Raw genomic sequence first — 15,979 nt, 5'->3', positions numbered from 1 at the left:
CCCTAAGCAGTGCTGCCCGCTGCTCTCCGTCCTGCCCACACTTGCTGGTGGTGGATGCGGGTGTCTGGGGTACTTTTCTGCTGGGAGCTGCTTCCACACACGTAATCTGTGAGTTTTATTTATTCTTCCCCTCCCAGTCTGGTTGACCTCTGAGATTCAAAAACTTCCCCCAGACCCACCAGCGCGAGGGTTTCCTGGTGTTTGAGAGCTTCCTCTATTAAGAGTCCCTTCCTGGGATGGATCTCCGTCCTTAGCTCTTTTGTCTCTCTTATTATCTTTTATATTTTGTCCTACCTTCTTTTGAAGACAATGGGTTGCTTTTCTGGGCGCCTGATGACCTCAGCTAGCGATCAGAAGTTGTTTTGTGAAGATTGCTCTGCATTCAGTTGTTCTTTTGGTGAATTTGTAGGAGAGAATGTGGTCTCCCCGTCCTATTCCTCCTCCATCTTGGCTCCTCCTCGATTCCTCCACTTTCATTCTTCTTTCTTAAGATTTCTTTGGCTAGTGAAGGTTTTTTGTGTTTCCATACAAACTGTGAAATTATTTGTTCTATTTCTCTGAAAAATACAATTGGTGGCTTGATAGGGATTGCACTGACTCTAAAGATTGCTTTGGGTAGTATACTCATCTTCATTCTACTGATTCTTCTGATCCATGAACATGGTATATTTCTCCAACTCTTTGTGTCATCTTTGATTTCTTTTATCAGTGTTTTGTAGTTTTCTATATATAGGTCTTTTGTTTCTTTAGATAGATTTGTTCCTAAGTATTTTATTCTTTTCGTCACAATGGTGGATGGGATTATTTTCTTAAATTCTCTGTTTTCACTTTGTTAGTGTATAGGAATGCAAGGGATTTCTGTGTATTACTTTTATACCCTGCAAATGTACTATATTCATTGATTAGCTCTAGTAATTTTCTGGTGGTGTCTTTAGGGTTTTCTATGTCGAGGATCATGTCATCTACAAATGGTGAGAGTTTCATTTCTATTTTTCCAATTTGGATTCCTTTTATTTATTTATTTATTTTTCTTCTCTGATTGCTGTGGTTAAAACTTCCAAAACAATGTTCAATAGTAGTGGTGAGAGTGGGAACACTTGTCTCGTTCCTGACTTTAGGAGAAATGCTTTCAATTTTTCCCCATTGAGGGTAATGTTTGCTGTAGGTTTATCATATGTGGCTTTTATTATGTTGAGGTGTTTTCCTTCTATGCATGCTTTCTGTGGATTTTTTTTTTATCTTAAATGGGTGTTGAATTCTGTCAAAGGCTTTCTCTGCATCGATTCAGATAATCATATAGCTTTTAACTTTAAATTTGTTAATGTGGTATATCACATTGATTGATTTGCAAATATTGAAGAATTCTTGCATCTCTGACATAAAGCCCACTTGGTCATGATGTGTGACCATTGTAATATGTTGTTGGATTCTGTTTGCTAGAACTTTGTTGAGGATTTTGCAACCATGCTCATCTGTGGTATTGGCCTGTAGTTTTCTTTATCTGTGGCATCTTTGCCTGTTTTTGATAGTAGGGTGATGGTGCCCTCATAGTTTGGCAGTTTACCTTCCTCTGCAGTCTTCTGGAAGATTTTGAGTAGAATAGGTGTTAGCTCTTCTCTAAATTTTTGGTAGAATTCACCTGCGAAGCCATCTGGTCATGGGATTTCATTTGTTGGGAGATTTTTTATTACAGTATCAGTTTCTGTTCTTGTGATGGGTCTGTTAAGATTTTCTACTTCTTCCTGGTTCAGTTTTGGAAGGTTATGCTTTTCTCAGAGTTCATCCATTTCATCCAAGTTGTCCATTTTATTGGCATTTATTTGCTGATAGTAGTCTCTTATGATCCTTAGTAATTCTGTGTTGTCTTTGTGATTTCTCCACTTTCATTTCTAATTTTGTTAATTTTATTCTGCTCCCATCTTTGTCTTGATGAGTATGGCTAATGGTTTGTCTATTTTATTTATCTTCTCAAAGAAACACCTTTTAGTTTTGCTGATTTTTGCTATAGTCTCCTTTGTTTCTTTTTCATTTGTTTCTGCTCTGATTTTTATGATTTCTTCTCTTCTACTAACTTTGGGGTTCTTCATTTCTTCTTTTTCTAGTTGCTTTACGTGTAAAGTTAGTTTATATATTTGATTTTTCTCTTGTTTCTTGAGGTAAGCTTGTATTGCTATGAACCTTCCTCTTAGTAATGTTTTTACTGAATCCCATAGGTTTTGGGTGGTCGTGTTTTCATTTTCATTTGTTTCTATGCCTATTTTGATTTCCTTTTTTATTTCTTCCATGATTTGTTTGTTACTCAGAAGCATGTTGTTTAGCTTCCATATGTTTGTATTTTTAAAAGTTTCTTTTTCCCCTGTAGTTGACATCTGATCTTACCTCATTGTGATCAGAAAAGATACTTGAAATGATTCAAATTTTCTTGAATTTACCAAGGCTAGACTTATGTCCCAGAATGTGGTCTATCTTGAAGAAGGTTCTGGGTACACTTGAGAAAAAGGTGAAATTCATTGTTTTGGGGTGAATTGTCCTATTGATATTAACTAGATATAAATATAAATTAACTATATAATTACATATATATTATCTACATTAATTATATATACTTACATATTAATATTGTATATATATATAGATAGATATTAATCTAACTGGTCCATTGTATCATTTAAAGTTTGTGTTTCCTTGCTAGTTTTCTGTTTCATTGATCTGTCCATATGTGTGAGTGGGGTATTAAAGTCTCCCACTATTATTGTGTTACTGTTAACTTCCCCTTTCATGGCTGTTAGCATTTGCCTTACAAATTGTGGTGTTCCTATCTTGGGTGCATATGTATTTATGATTGTTATATCTTCTTCTTAGTTTGATCCTTTGATCATTATGTAGTGTCCTTCTTTGTCTCTTTTCAAGAGCTTTATTTCAAAGCTTACTTTACCTGATATGAGTATTGCTACTCTTGCTTTCTTTTAGTCTTCATTTGCATGAAATATTTTTTTCCAGTCCCTTAACTTTCAGTCTATATGTGTCCCTTGTTTTGAGGTGGGTCTCTTGTAGACAGCATACATAGGGATCTTCGTTTTGTATCCATTCACCCAGTCTTTGTCTTTTGGTTGGAGCATTCAGCCCCTTTACATTTAAGGTAATTATTGATAAGTATGATCCCATTGCCATTTGCTTTATTGTTTTGGGTTCAATTTTATCAACTTTTTCTGTGTTTCCTGTCTAGAGAAGATCCTTTAGCATTTGTTGAAGAGCTGGTTTGTTGATGCTAAATTCTCTCAGCTTTTGCTTGTCTGTAAAGCTTTTGATTTCTCCTTCATATCTGAAGGAGATCCTTGCTGTGTATAGTATTCTGGATTATAGATTTTTCTCTTTCATCACTTTAAGCATGTCCTGCCATTTCCTTCTGCCTTAAAAGTTTCTATTGAAAGATCAGCTGTTATTCTTATGGGGATCTCCTTGTGTGTTATTTGTTGCTTTTCCCTTGCTGCTTTTAATATTTGCTCTTTGTGTTTGATCTTTGTTAGTTTGATTAATATGTGTCTTGGGATGTTTTGCCTTGGATTTTTCCTATTTGGGGCTTTCTGGATTTCTTGGATTTGGGAGGCTATTTCCTTCCTCATTTTAGGGAAGCTTTAAACTATTATCTCCTCAAGTATTTTCTCATGCCCTTTCTTTTTGTCTTCTTCTTCTGCAACACCTATGATTTGAATGCTGGGTCATTTAACATTGTCCCAGAGGTGTCTGAGATTGTCCTCATTTTTTTAATTCTTTTTCCTTTGGAAAAGCAAATTTTCACCACAAACCCAACAAATACAGATCATGGGTAAAGTATAAACAGATTTATGTTACTGGAATTAGTACTCCGGATGTAATGTACACATTAGTTAAAAGATGTGTTACGACAATTGACGCACAATGGAACAGAAAATTTCACTTGTCCTTATCTGTTAAAGGAATTGATGACAATGCTCCATAAAGATGCAGGTCAAGAAGATTTAATTGAAACTGGAGCCTATTATACTGAGTGAAGTAAGTCAGAGAAATACCAACACAGTTTGTTAAGGCGTATATATGGAATTTAGGGGAACAGTATTGATGGCCCTATATGCAAGACAGCAAAAGAGACAGAGAAGCAAATAATAGACTTTTGGACTATGTCGGTGAAAGTGAGTGTGGGACGATAAGAGAAAAGCAGAAAAACATGAATATTGCCATATGGTAAATAGATGACCAGTTCAAGATTGAGGCATGAAGCAGGACACTTAAAGCCATGCTTTGGGATAACCCAGAGGGGTGGGTTCGGGAGGAAGTTGGGAGTGGGGTTCAGGATGGGGTTGGGGGCACATATACACCCATGGCTGATTCATGTCAACATATGGCAAAAACCAACACAAGATTGTAATTAACCTCCAATTAAAATAAATTAATTTTTTAAAAAAAGATTTAGTTGAAAAATTTCCAAGAAATTAAAAGAAATGTCACTAGACTGAGATGAAGCCATCCACAAATACATGATTATATTAAAATATTTAATTCATATTAAATATTAAATGTTTAATAAACATTTCATATTGAATGTTCATATTAAAATTTATCCACCCTAATTTACTCCTTAATCCCCTAGACAGAGTTAGTTCCCTCTGACAGATTTGTTTAAACTCTATACATAAGTGTGTTTTTTCATTAATGCACAAGCATACTAACATAATAGAGAGCAGTCTTTGCTTTATACATATGTGAGAATTAAAACATAAAGAGAATCATATTTCTGCTTGTGTTTATTTGAAGTACTAGTATTTTTACAGATTGTGTTGATTCAAAGAGTTCTAATTTATGAATGCAATTTCTTACATTTTTCACAATGAATGTGTCAAAGCTACTAGACTCTTGAAATTATTTCTAAGTGTTTCATTATACAAAAAGCAAACCAGAAAATTTATCCTTTTGTGTGTGTATGAATTGTTTCATAATGTCTCTAAATGAAAGCCTTATCAAAGTGACTGAAATGCTATTAGTTTGCTGGTGGTCCAGGATTTAGAACTCCACCTTCCTATACACATGGGGGTGTGGGTTCAATCCCTGGTCAGGGAACTAAGATCCCACATGCCTCCAGGCCAAAACACCAAACTATAAAACAGAAGCAATATTGGAGCAAATTTAATGAAAAGTTTAAAAATGGTCCAGATTAAAACAACAACAAAAAAAAAATTCTCTAAACAAAAAGTCAATACACTTGTAGAATTTTGACAGATACAACCAACTAAGGGGACCTTTCAAAACACATTTGCATGTTTTTTTCTCAAGTCCTACTGTGTTATCATCACACGTACACACTTAACATTCTCTTCTAAGTACCCTCAGAGCATCAATCAAAACTTCTCTAGGGAAATATTTCTTCTTTTCAAAACAGGAGTACATATATACTGTAAGTTCCCATTTTAATGTTTTACATCACATTTACATTTTATTTGGCAATATTTATGTAGTATTTGGGCTTACCTCATAGCTCAATCCGTAAAGAAACTGCCTGCAATGTAGGAGACTCGGGTTTGATTCCTGGGGTGGGAGGATCCCCTGGAGAAGGAAGTGGCAACCCACTCCAGTGTTCTTGCCTGGAGAATCCCATGGACAGAGGAGCCTGGCGGGCTACAGCCCACGGGGTCACAAAGAATCAGACACAACTAAAGCCAGTAGCATGCATGTAGAATTTACCATTTTTTATTATATTTATTTTTAATTGAAGGGTAATTGCTTTACAGTATTTTGTGGCTTTCTGTCAAACCTCAGCATGAATCAGCCATAGGTATACATGTACCCCCTCCCTTTAAAACTCCCTCCCATCTCCCTCCCCATCCCACCCCTCTAGGTTGAAACAGAGTCCCTGCTTGAGTTTCCTTAATTGGAGCATAATAGTTTCACAACGCTATGTTAGTTTCCACTGTGCAGCAACATGAGTCAGCCAGATGTGTACACGTATCCCCTCCCTCTTGAGCCTCCCTACCCCACCGCCATCCCGCCCCTTAGGTCATCACAAGGACCGAGCTGAGCTCCCTGTGCTATGCAGCAGGTTCCCAGCAGCTGTCTATTTCACACACGGTGGGGTATAGATGTCAGTGCTGCTCTCTCAGTTCCGCCCACACTCACCTTCCCCTGCTGTGTCCGTGTGTCCATTCTCTACGTCTGAATCTCCATTCCTGCCCTGCAAAGCGGTTCATCTGCACCACTTCCTACATTTCTCTATTTTCATCCTATAACTTAGAAAGAGGCATTGATTTGGAAATTGTGCATTAACTTCTGTATATTGTATCTCCTTTCCCAGAAAGACTGCTCCCTGGATGATGAACTCAGTCTGTCTGCTTCCTACTGAGTTCTGGGAATTAGGCTCTCGTTGGATTCAGTAATCTGACCTTACTGAATTCAGCACAATGCGTGCACAGAAGGAATCTTACCAAACACACTTTCTTTTTGATGCATGTGTAGGTACAAAGTGACACAGGTTCTTTTTGATGCATGCGTAGGTACAAGGTGACAGCACAAAATTTATTGTCTGGTCTGTTACTGTCAGATAAAGGAGAACTCAAGACTTTCTGCAGGGCAATGAAACTTTTCCAGGTTCGGTGCACACACCTTCAGAATGAAGGGACTGGAGTTTACTGCCGTGGATGCTGGCTTTGGGTTCCACCCTGGTTATTAGCTCACAGTCACCAGCTATTACAGTAGGGTGGAGAGATTGAAAAGTTCAATTCCTATTCCATTGATAATAAACACTTTGATCTAGGACTGTGTCCAAACCAACTGAAATACCCACAAAGGAATTGTCGAACATTTAAAGAAAAAGATACAGCCGTGGTGAAATGAAAACAAATAGCAGGAACACAGTAATATAGAGTCAAAGGTGTACAGTGAGGATACACAGTGGACCTTTCTCTGTGGGACTTGTCCTGTCTGAGAGTAGTAATGTTAGTCGCTCAGTCATGCCTGACTCTTTGCAATCCCATGAACTGTAGCCCACCAGGCACCTCTGTCCATGGGATTCTCCAGGCAAGAATACTGGAGTGGATTGCCTTTCCCTTCTCCAGAGGATCTTCCCAACCCAGGGATTGAACCCTGGTCTCCTGCATTGCAGGCAGATTCTTCACCATTTGAGCTACCAGGAAGACCTGGCCTCTCTGATAGTTGCAGGGAATTCTATCTTGGCCACATCTACCTGCAAACATCAAAGTTTTCACAAGGATTACGAAGTTCATGGAGGATCACATAATATAGTCATTTTCTTAAAAAGTAAAATGATGGGCTTGTGGTTTATTATCCAATCTTCAATTTTAACTACACTGAAATTTTGCTCACAAGTCCTTGAGGGAACCAGGTGCTTTTGGTGATAAAGGTCAAAAGATTCACCACATTGTTTAAGACAGGAGTCATGTGAGTAAAGATATAAAACTAATGATCACAGAGAAAATAGAAAATTAAGACACATTTAATAAGCTTGGATAAGGAGGTTTAATAGTTACAGAAACACGGATAAATTCAAGGAGACACCAGGAAGACATTTCCATCACAACTTAACATTATTTTGGACTAGTTACAAGACTAAAGTTTTTTCAGCAGTGCTCCATTTTTATTTTTTATTTCTTTACCCACAATTTGATTAACATTTATTTCATAATAATGAATTATGAAATAATTCATATTTTAGCTGGGATTAAAAGCCCCATGCCTTGCTTCAGTTACAAAATGACAGAACTGTCACAACCTGTTACTCTTAGAGTAACTCTGCTTAACATCCCCTTGATTAGTAGTTAGAAAGGTCTTCCTAAGATGGGGTAGTCCTAGGACACATTCCCAGGGGACACATGTTGGTAAGAATCCAAAAGGAAAACCTGGGGATGTTGGAGGTGCCTAAGGAGGGACAGAAGGGTGATGGCAGGTGGATAAGAGTTGTTAGCTTGATCACATCCCTACTTGAAAATATCTTTATCAGGCTGACCCTGTATCCAGCAGTGAAGACTCTGCCCTTTCACTGCAGGGAGCATGGGTTGGGGAACTAGGAGCCTGCAGCGGCTCATGGTGGGAAAAATCAATCAAATGATTATCTGAATCAGAGACTTAAGAGAGAAAAAGTTCAGGATGTTTTAAGACATGAGAACCTTCTAGCACATAGACTTCACAGCAGAAGTTTAGAAAGGACAGCATACAAAGGAATGTGTGAACGAAAGAGAAAATGTGATATTGCAATGAAAAGCAAAAAAAAAAAGTAATATTTTTGGTCCATCTGAGCATGAAGGGAAGTGGCCAACTGAAGATGTGAGTTGAAGACAGCCTTGATCCAAGCTCTCCTCAAAGGTCTGACTTCAATATAAAGCAAAGATTCTAAGTTCTGATCTGTCCCGGGAGCAGCCAGTACTGGTCAGGACTCTGGCTGTTGTCTCTCAGCTGACTCAAGAATTCTGACTCTCACAGTTCCCTCATTTCTTTCTTTTCTTTTTCTCCAATTATTTTTATTAGTTGGAGGCTAATTACTTTACAATATTGTAGTGTTTTTTGCCATACATTGACATGAATCAGCCATGGATATATATGTGTTCCCCTTCCTGAACTCCCATCTCACCTACCTCCCCATCCCATCTCTCTGGGTCATCCCAGTGCACCAGCCCCGAGCACTTGTCTCATGCTTCCAACCTTGACTGGTGATCTGTTTCAAACTTGATAATATACATGTTTCAATGCTCTTCTCTCAGATCATCCCACCCTTGCCTTCTCCCATAGAGTCCAAAAGTTTGTTCTGTACATCTGTGTCTCTTTTTCTGTCTTGCATATAGAGTTATTGTTACCATCTTTCTAAATTCCATATATATGCATTAGTATTGGTGTTTTTCTTTCTGGATTACTTCACTCTGTATAATGGGCTCCAGTTTCATCCACCTCACTAGAACTGATTCAAATGAATTCTTTTTAATGGCTGAGTAACATTTCATTGTGTATATGTACCACAGCTTTCTTATCCATTCGTCTGCTGAATGGCATCTAGGTTGCTTCCATGTCCTGGCTATTATAAACAGTGCTGCAATGAACACTGGGGTGCACATGTCTCTTTCAGATCTGGTTTCCTCGGTGTATATGCCCAGAAGTGGGATTGCTGGGTCATATGGCAGTTCTATTTCCAGTTTTCTAAGGCATCTCCACACTGTTCTCCATAGTGGCTGTAATAATTTGCATTCCCACCAACAGTGTAAGAGGGTTCCCTTTTCTAGTTCCCTCATTTCTATACTCAGATCAAGATAAATCTGTAGTGTATCTATTTGAAAAGTTACCGGGAATGAAGATGAAGTTAAGTAAAATTAGATTTAAGAAACAGAAAGAATAGATTCTTTGCCATTCTGACCTTGGATATAAGTATGTGTATAGAGTAAGGAAAATTGGTTTTTTCTTCAAAATTCTAAACAAAAGGACAAGAACTACTGTCCTGCTTTCTCGCTGGCCTGAGAGAAAATTGAGTAAGTGAGTAGATAATATGCTACAGATTAGATGGGTGAACAGGTGTGTGGAAAATGAGCGGTGGAATTGGGCTGTGTGCATGACTTCTTCAGACAAGGTTAAGGGGCATTTGAACGGATCTGACTCTTAGTTACAAGGAGGACTGATCCCACTGAGGGTCAGGAGGAGGTGGTGAACACTTTGTGCTCTTGTCTTCATCACCTCAGGGAAACAGGAGGTTTTCCAAAGGTCTCTTAGAAAATCGTTTTACCCTGGCTAATCCATACAGTCAATCTTTACTTTTAGAAAATAAATTGTAAACTTTCTCCTAAATGTTAAAGAAACAATACAGGAGTGGGGGATATGTAACTTGGACAGTGTATCCCAGTTTGATCTCAGGATATAAAGGAAAATAAATACTCTTGACCTTGAAATAAAACATATGCTTTGTGATTTCTCATTCACTCTAAAGGTCAAATGTCCAGATTCCCTCAAGCTTCCTCCAAAACATTCATCATGATAAAAATGACAAAATGACATGAAAGATGATTCCTGCCAAGCAGGATACTGAAGATGACGTCTGTGTAACCTTGGTCTTAGGAGGAACAGCTATTGGTTCACGATGCATCACACCAACATAATGATCGTGTAAAAGATGGCAAGTCACAGCCTCTTCAACTACTGGGGCAACCTCAGTTTTGACCAAAGAAAGACTACAGGAGCGTCAAAATGAAGGTTGTGTTCCTGAGTTTACTATTTGTTGTGGTTTGTGCCGCCCAAGAAGAGGAAGCTCAGCCAAGTCTCTCAGAGGTACCAGGGATGGTCTGATCTGGGAGGAGGTCTTGGGTATGTGTGTGTTTCTTTTGTGGTTTTGTTATGTGGATCCATGAGCTGAGCCATGTCCCTCCAACTCAACACTCCTCCATTTACTGACTCTATACCTGTTCTGTTTGATCTGTGTATCATCTTTACTGTGTATTAGTTGCCTCTCTTGCATTTTTCCAGCCCTTGTAACATAGAAAGAGGGTCAGTCAAACAGCTTTTGGAGTTCTTGCATTTGACATCTGAGCTCAAGCTATCTCAGAAAAGTGTCAATTCCTTCTTTCACTCTGACTTCAGTTTTACATTACTGTCAATTTTGATAGCGTCTCTGATTTGCACAAGTGATGGGAAACTCATGACCGATGATGCTGGATGAAATAAAAAGAGAAGGACTACACATCTGAAGGGGAATTTTGCTATTAGCTTTCAGGGCAATGGAAAACTGCATATATTGCCTCTAGTACCCTGGAGAAGATCAAGCCCAATGGACCATTCAGGGTTTACCTCAGAAACTTCTGTTTGATGATAAAAAGGACACACTAGACTTCTAATTTTATATCAAGCAAGTAAAAATCAACGAGAAGGAAAACACAGGTAAAGCCCGAGCCTCTCTAGATGATGTTGAGAGCATGACCCCCTGAGTTATGGGTCTGAGCAGGGTCTCTGAGCTGTCACTGGGAGTTCCTCTCTGATCCTCCAGGGAACGTCCTGGAGCCTTTGCTTGAGAGATGGTCCCAGAAGCTCCACTGGCATCAATTCATTACAGGAAAGAGGGACACAGATATAATCTCCGTACGTCAAAGAAGCATAAAATGTGTACTTGAGTGTTTCCTTGTGTGTATGTGTATGTCTCAACGTTTGTGTCTTTCAGGGTTTAATCCTCTTAAAGGTACTGTGATGGAAGAAGAGTTTGTGTTTTGATAAAATTTAATATTTATTTTCCTAAGTTGGTGATTTTTTTCCCATCATATTTTTAATGACTCATTTCCAGGGTTGTGAGTACCCCCAAGGTGTGCCATGATGGGCACAACTCACTGTTTGCAAGAAGTATTTTTTAAAAACAGGTATACTTTTATTTTCCCGAAATTCTAGGTTCTTCCATATTCAGCTTTAAACGTGATTTATTTTGTGGTTGTCGTTTATCTTTTGCACTACAGCTCTGATTTAATAGACAAGCCCTCTTTGTCCCTTGACAGTAACTTGGCCTTAGAGACCATGTTTCTTCTCTTTTCAAGGTCACATTGTTACCGGCACTAAGCTTACATGCCACACTTAATCTTTGGGGAGAAATAAAGAAAATCCAAATTACATATAAAATTTTTTCATGACTTTAATCAACCTGCTCAAATGTGTTTTGTTTTTAAGACACAAGGGAAAATGGGAACATAAACACATCACGGGAATAAAGCAAGATGATGGCTCTTATGCTGTTGACTGTAAGTATGAGTATTTCACTGGTCAGAGTATGCTTGGGTGGGAATCTTGGCACAACTTCCTTCAGAAATCCCACACAGCCGAATTCTACTGCTATGAGGAATCAGAGGGGTGAGCAGCCTCTAGTCCCTAAGATCTCCAATCAGTTTATTTTGTCATGAGATAAATGTTCAAACACATGGCTTAGAGGTCTCCAACCGATTATGAGTGTTACCCAATCATATAGCATGTGGAGAACTGTATTTCATATGGTTTTCGCAGATAATTTACAACAGCCTTTTGAACTGACATTGCAGGAGACTAAATTTTGCACATCAGTGTCATTCACTTTAAAAAAATATATAGTAAAACATCTTAATCCACTCAAGGGTCTGTGAATGAACTTAAATCCAAAGAAATCATCCTGAGTTCAACTACAAAGTCAGCTTCTGTTGAAAGCCATGGGGATGCTGGCTAACATTTCTATCCCTAGGTTCTTTAATAACAGCCCCAAAATATATTCTTAATTTTACATGGCATAAGTGGTACATATTTCATTACAATTTAAGTGTATCCCATCAAGTGTATGAAAATTTAGGAATGGAAAAGTCTTACCTGCTTTTCTTTCTGTCATAACAACCATTGCCTTCAGCACACCCATGGTTTCAGAAACAGATCAATATTGCCTGTACACTTGCTACTATACTCAGAGTGTCACAATATATTCAACTGACAATAAATTAAGGCAAGGTTGTATATATGTGTCTTTTCTCTCTCACACAGATGAGGGCAAACATGTATTTGAAATTGCTGATGCATCCAAAAATGTTCTGGTAGCACACAACAATGTCGAGGAACATGACAAGAAGACAGTACTGACTGGACTATTTGGTTTGTATGACATCATCCGATTCACAAGGACAAGATCATGTAACATTTCCATCCTCACTATTTTTATCCATAGAATCATTGCATGATGACAATATCCATTGCTCAGTCGACAAGACCTAGGTTTTTTTGTTCACAGAATTAAGGACTGTGGAAAATAATCTACCAAGAAAGAGGAGCTCACAGGGGTAGAGGGGGTCAGATCATCAGAAATTGCAAAATTATCTGACCTGTGGTAATTTAAAGATAAGCTGACTTCACTAAATATGCTTAGTTTCTTAAAAACTTCTAATGGGAGGGCAATTAAAATGTTGCATTTGTGTCTACTTTTCCTTTTTTTTTTTTTTTTCTTTTTAACACCACAATGTATTTCAAGCCATGGCTATAATGAGGCCAGTCTCAATTTCTTCAGTTGATACCAGTTGCATAGTACACTTGAAACCTTGGAATAGAAACTTATAGAATAGATATTCATCCTGTGCAATTTTTCAAATCATTGTTTTTATGAATATTGTTGCAGCTGCTGCTAAGTCGCTTCAGTCGTGTCCGACTCTGTGCGACCCCATAGATGGCAGCCCACCAGGCTCCACCATCCCTGGGATTCTCCAGGTAAGATCACTGGAGTGGGTTGCCATTCCCTTCTCCAGTGCATGAAAGTGAAAAGTGAAAGTCAAGTCGCTCAGTCGTGTCTGACTCTTGGCAACCCCATGGATTGCAGCCTAGCAGGCTCCTCCGTCCATGGGATGTTCCAGGCAAGAGTACTGGAGTGGGCTGCCATTGCCTTCTCCTATGAACACTGACATCAGCCCCAATAACCATATTGAAGCACTGAAATGTGTGAATACCACTGGAACAACATGGGTTTATTATAGAAACATGATCTGAGAACAGTGGGCTAATTTAACACCACCAGCAAAAAAAAAAAAAAAAAATCTCCCATTATCATGTCTGATGTAGTGAAAAGATCTCTCTCAGAGGAGAACCCTGTTCCTATTTATTTGGGACCAATACAAGACAGGAGTGGTAGATATAGCAACTAGGAATTTGTTAAAAAAAAAAAAAAAAAGCAAGGAGGTTCTATCCTGTAATGGATGGAGCCCAAAATCCATGGAGTTCCTCTGAGTCTTTGGGTCTTGCTGCCTATGCTGGAGGGAATAATTTACAGAGTTGCATGGAGATTAATTCTTAAGACAGACAGAAAACATCTGTGTCATGGGAAATGGAAACTGTTTGAAGCTTAATGGTAACTTGCTTGCTCAAGCTTTTGTTCTGTATTCAGAAATTTCTCTGGGACGTAAATTTCTCTAAGACGTAAAAATTCTGTTTTCTGCACGGTAGTTTTCGGTTAAACCAAATATTGAAGAAAAAGGCTTGCAAGAGTTCAAGAAGCTGATGGAAGAGAAAGGGATTGATGAGAAAAATATCGTGAATTTCATTGAAAGTGGTAATGGAATTATACTTTTCCCTAAATGTATCATTCACCCAATAGGTGAATCATTAGGAAACAAATCATTAGGAAACAAATCAATTTATTCAAAATTTCTATATCCATAAATAATCTTTTATATAATGTCTTATTTTAAAAAAAGAAAGAAAAGAAAAAAAGCCCTGGAAATTCTGGGGAATGGTAGTAATCTTGTGCAATTTTTTTTTTTTTCCCCTGTCCTTTTCATCTTCCCCGAGGACCAGCTTCCCTGAGGAAAACTACATATTTCAAAGTATCCTCAGTGTAAGTGAAAAACGTCTGTTACTACGTCTGTTCCCATTAAATAATTCAAAAGGAAACTTGGTGATTCCGTACCTGCCAAATTTTGTAGGTAATGGTTTTTTGTCCCAACAGCTTACATTCTATCACTAGAGAACTAGGTTACATTAGGTTATTTTTCTTTTCCTGAGCCATATTAAATTCCAAATTTGTTGGTTGATTAGTGCAGAGCATCTTTGGTGAGAGAGCCTTATCCTTCAGGAATTCTGCAGACCAACGGTGTCAGAGAGAAGCAGCAATACCACAACCTGGTAGAAACTAATTCATGTTCTCATCAGTCCTGACTTCATGGCTGTCCACACACATCCCTTCTCTAGGAGAATTGGATTAAATAGAGCTCATGGTTCCTGCAACACCAGTGTTATATCACACACGATTTTGATAGAATCAGTAAAGGCCCTCCAACCACACTGAAACATGCCTTTGAAATATATTCCCCCTCAGAAGAAGATTTTCTTAAAGTGAAATCTTTAAACTTTCTAAATTAAGCCTCAGAGAGATTTGAAAATTACACTGCTCTAGCCTAAAGTGTGGCTTTTCAATTTCTGTAGAGAAAAAAAGATGAAAGATAAAAAGCAAAAGAAAACTTTAGCTTCCAGGTGAACATGATACAAAATATGTGCTGCATATATCCAATAGAGTATTAGTCATAAAAGAAGGAAATCATGCCAATTGCAGAAACATGGATGCAACTAGATTATCATACTAAGTGAAGTGAGTCAGCAGGAGAAAGAGAAAGATTACAAGGTATTACTTGAACGTGGAATCTAAAATATAAAATGAAGACTTTATTTACAAAACAAAATGAATTCACTGATGTAGAGAACACACTTGCAGTCCTCAAGGAGAAGGAGGCTGGGCAAGAAGAGCACTGGAAGTTTGGGATTAGCAGGTGTAAACTATTATATACAAGATGGGTACACGAGAAAGTCATACTATACACCACAGAGAGCTAAACACAATATTCTGTAAAAACCTTAAACGGGAAAAGAATCTGAAAAAAAAAATAGATATTAACATATGTATATGTAGATTATTAACCTTCCACTGCTTCTGCTGCTAAGTAGCTTCAGTTGTGTCCGACTCTGTGCGACCCCATGGACGGTAGCTCACCAGGCTCTGCCGTCCATGAGATTTTCCAGGCAAGAGTACTGGAGTGGGCTGCCATTGCCTTCTCCGAACCTTGCACTACCACGGCACCATTACAACTCTGTTAATCAACTATACTCGAATACAAAATAAAAATTTAAACATTGATTCTTGAAGACCCCAAAGACAAAACCGTGGAATTAGGGGAGCTTGCCCCAATCACAGATCAAAGAAACCACCTTGAAATGAACCTTTTCCATGAATCAGAATTCAGAAACCATCCCTCCTAGAATCGATCTCAAATGGGAAAGGTCACCCCCTATGTATCTCCTGGGGACAATTCCACAGGGACCCCCGCCCACATCAGAGAGATGTGGACTAGTGAGGTCCACCAGGATTCTGATATTGGATCAGTTACCAGTTCCTGTACCCTGGACAGCTTACTGCCTGAGCCTCGCCCTTGGTGACCATCACAAAGTTGACTCTACTAATTATTTGTTTTTGTTTTACTCATCTGCAAAGGAG

General features: G+C 38.4%; 1 protein-coding gene across 1 annotated transcript in view; it reads left to right on the top strand.

The window, feature by feature from the left end:
* The window catches only part of LOC133052990 (nuclear autoantigenic sperm protein-like), a 121,896-nt gene that overhangs the window by 103,862 nt on the left and 2,055 nt on the right, over positions 1-15,979 (top strand). The window contains 2 exon segments of the mRNA XM_061137743.1: positions 12,496-12,584; positions 13,939-14,044. Of these exon segments, the coding sequence (XP_060993726.1) occupies positions 12,496-12,584; positions 13,939-14,044 (195 nt within the window).

The sequence above is a fragment of the Dama dama genome, chromosome X (assembly GCF_033118175.1).
Source record: "Dama dama isolate Ldn47 chromosome X, ASM3311817v1, whole genome shotgun sequence".
Classification (NCBI taxonomy): Eukaryota; Metazoa; Chordata; class Mammalia; order Artiodactyla; family Cervidae; genus Dama; species Dama dama.
The sequence above is the reverse complement of the archived record's forward strand: the minus strand, read 5'-3'. Positions and strand labels throughout refer to the sequence as shown.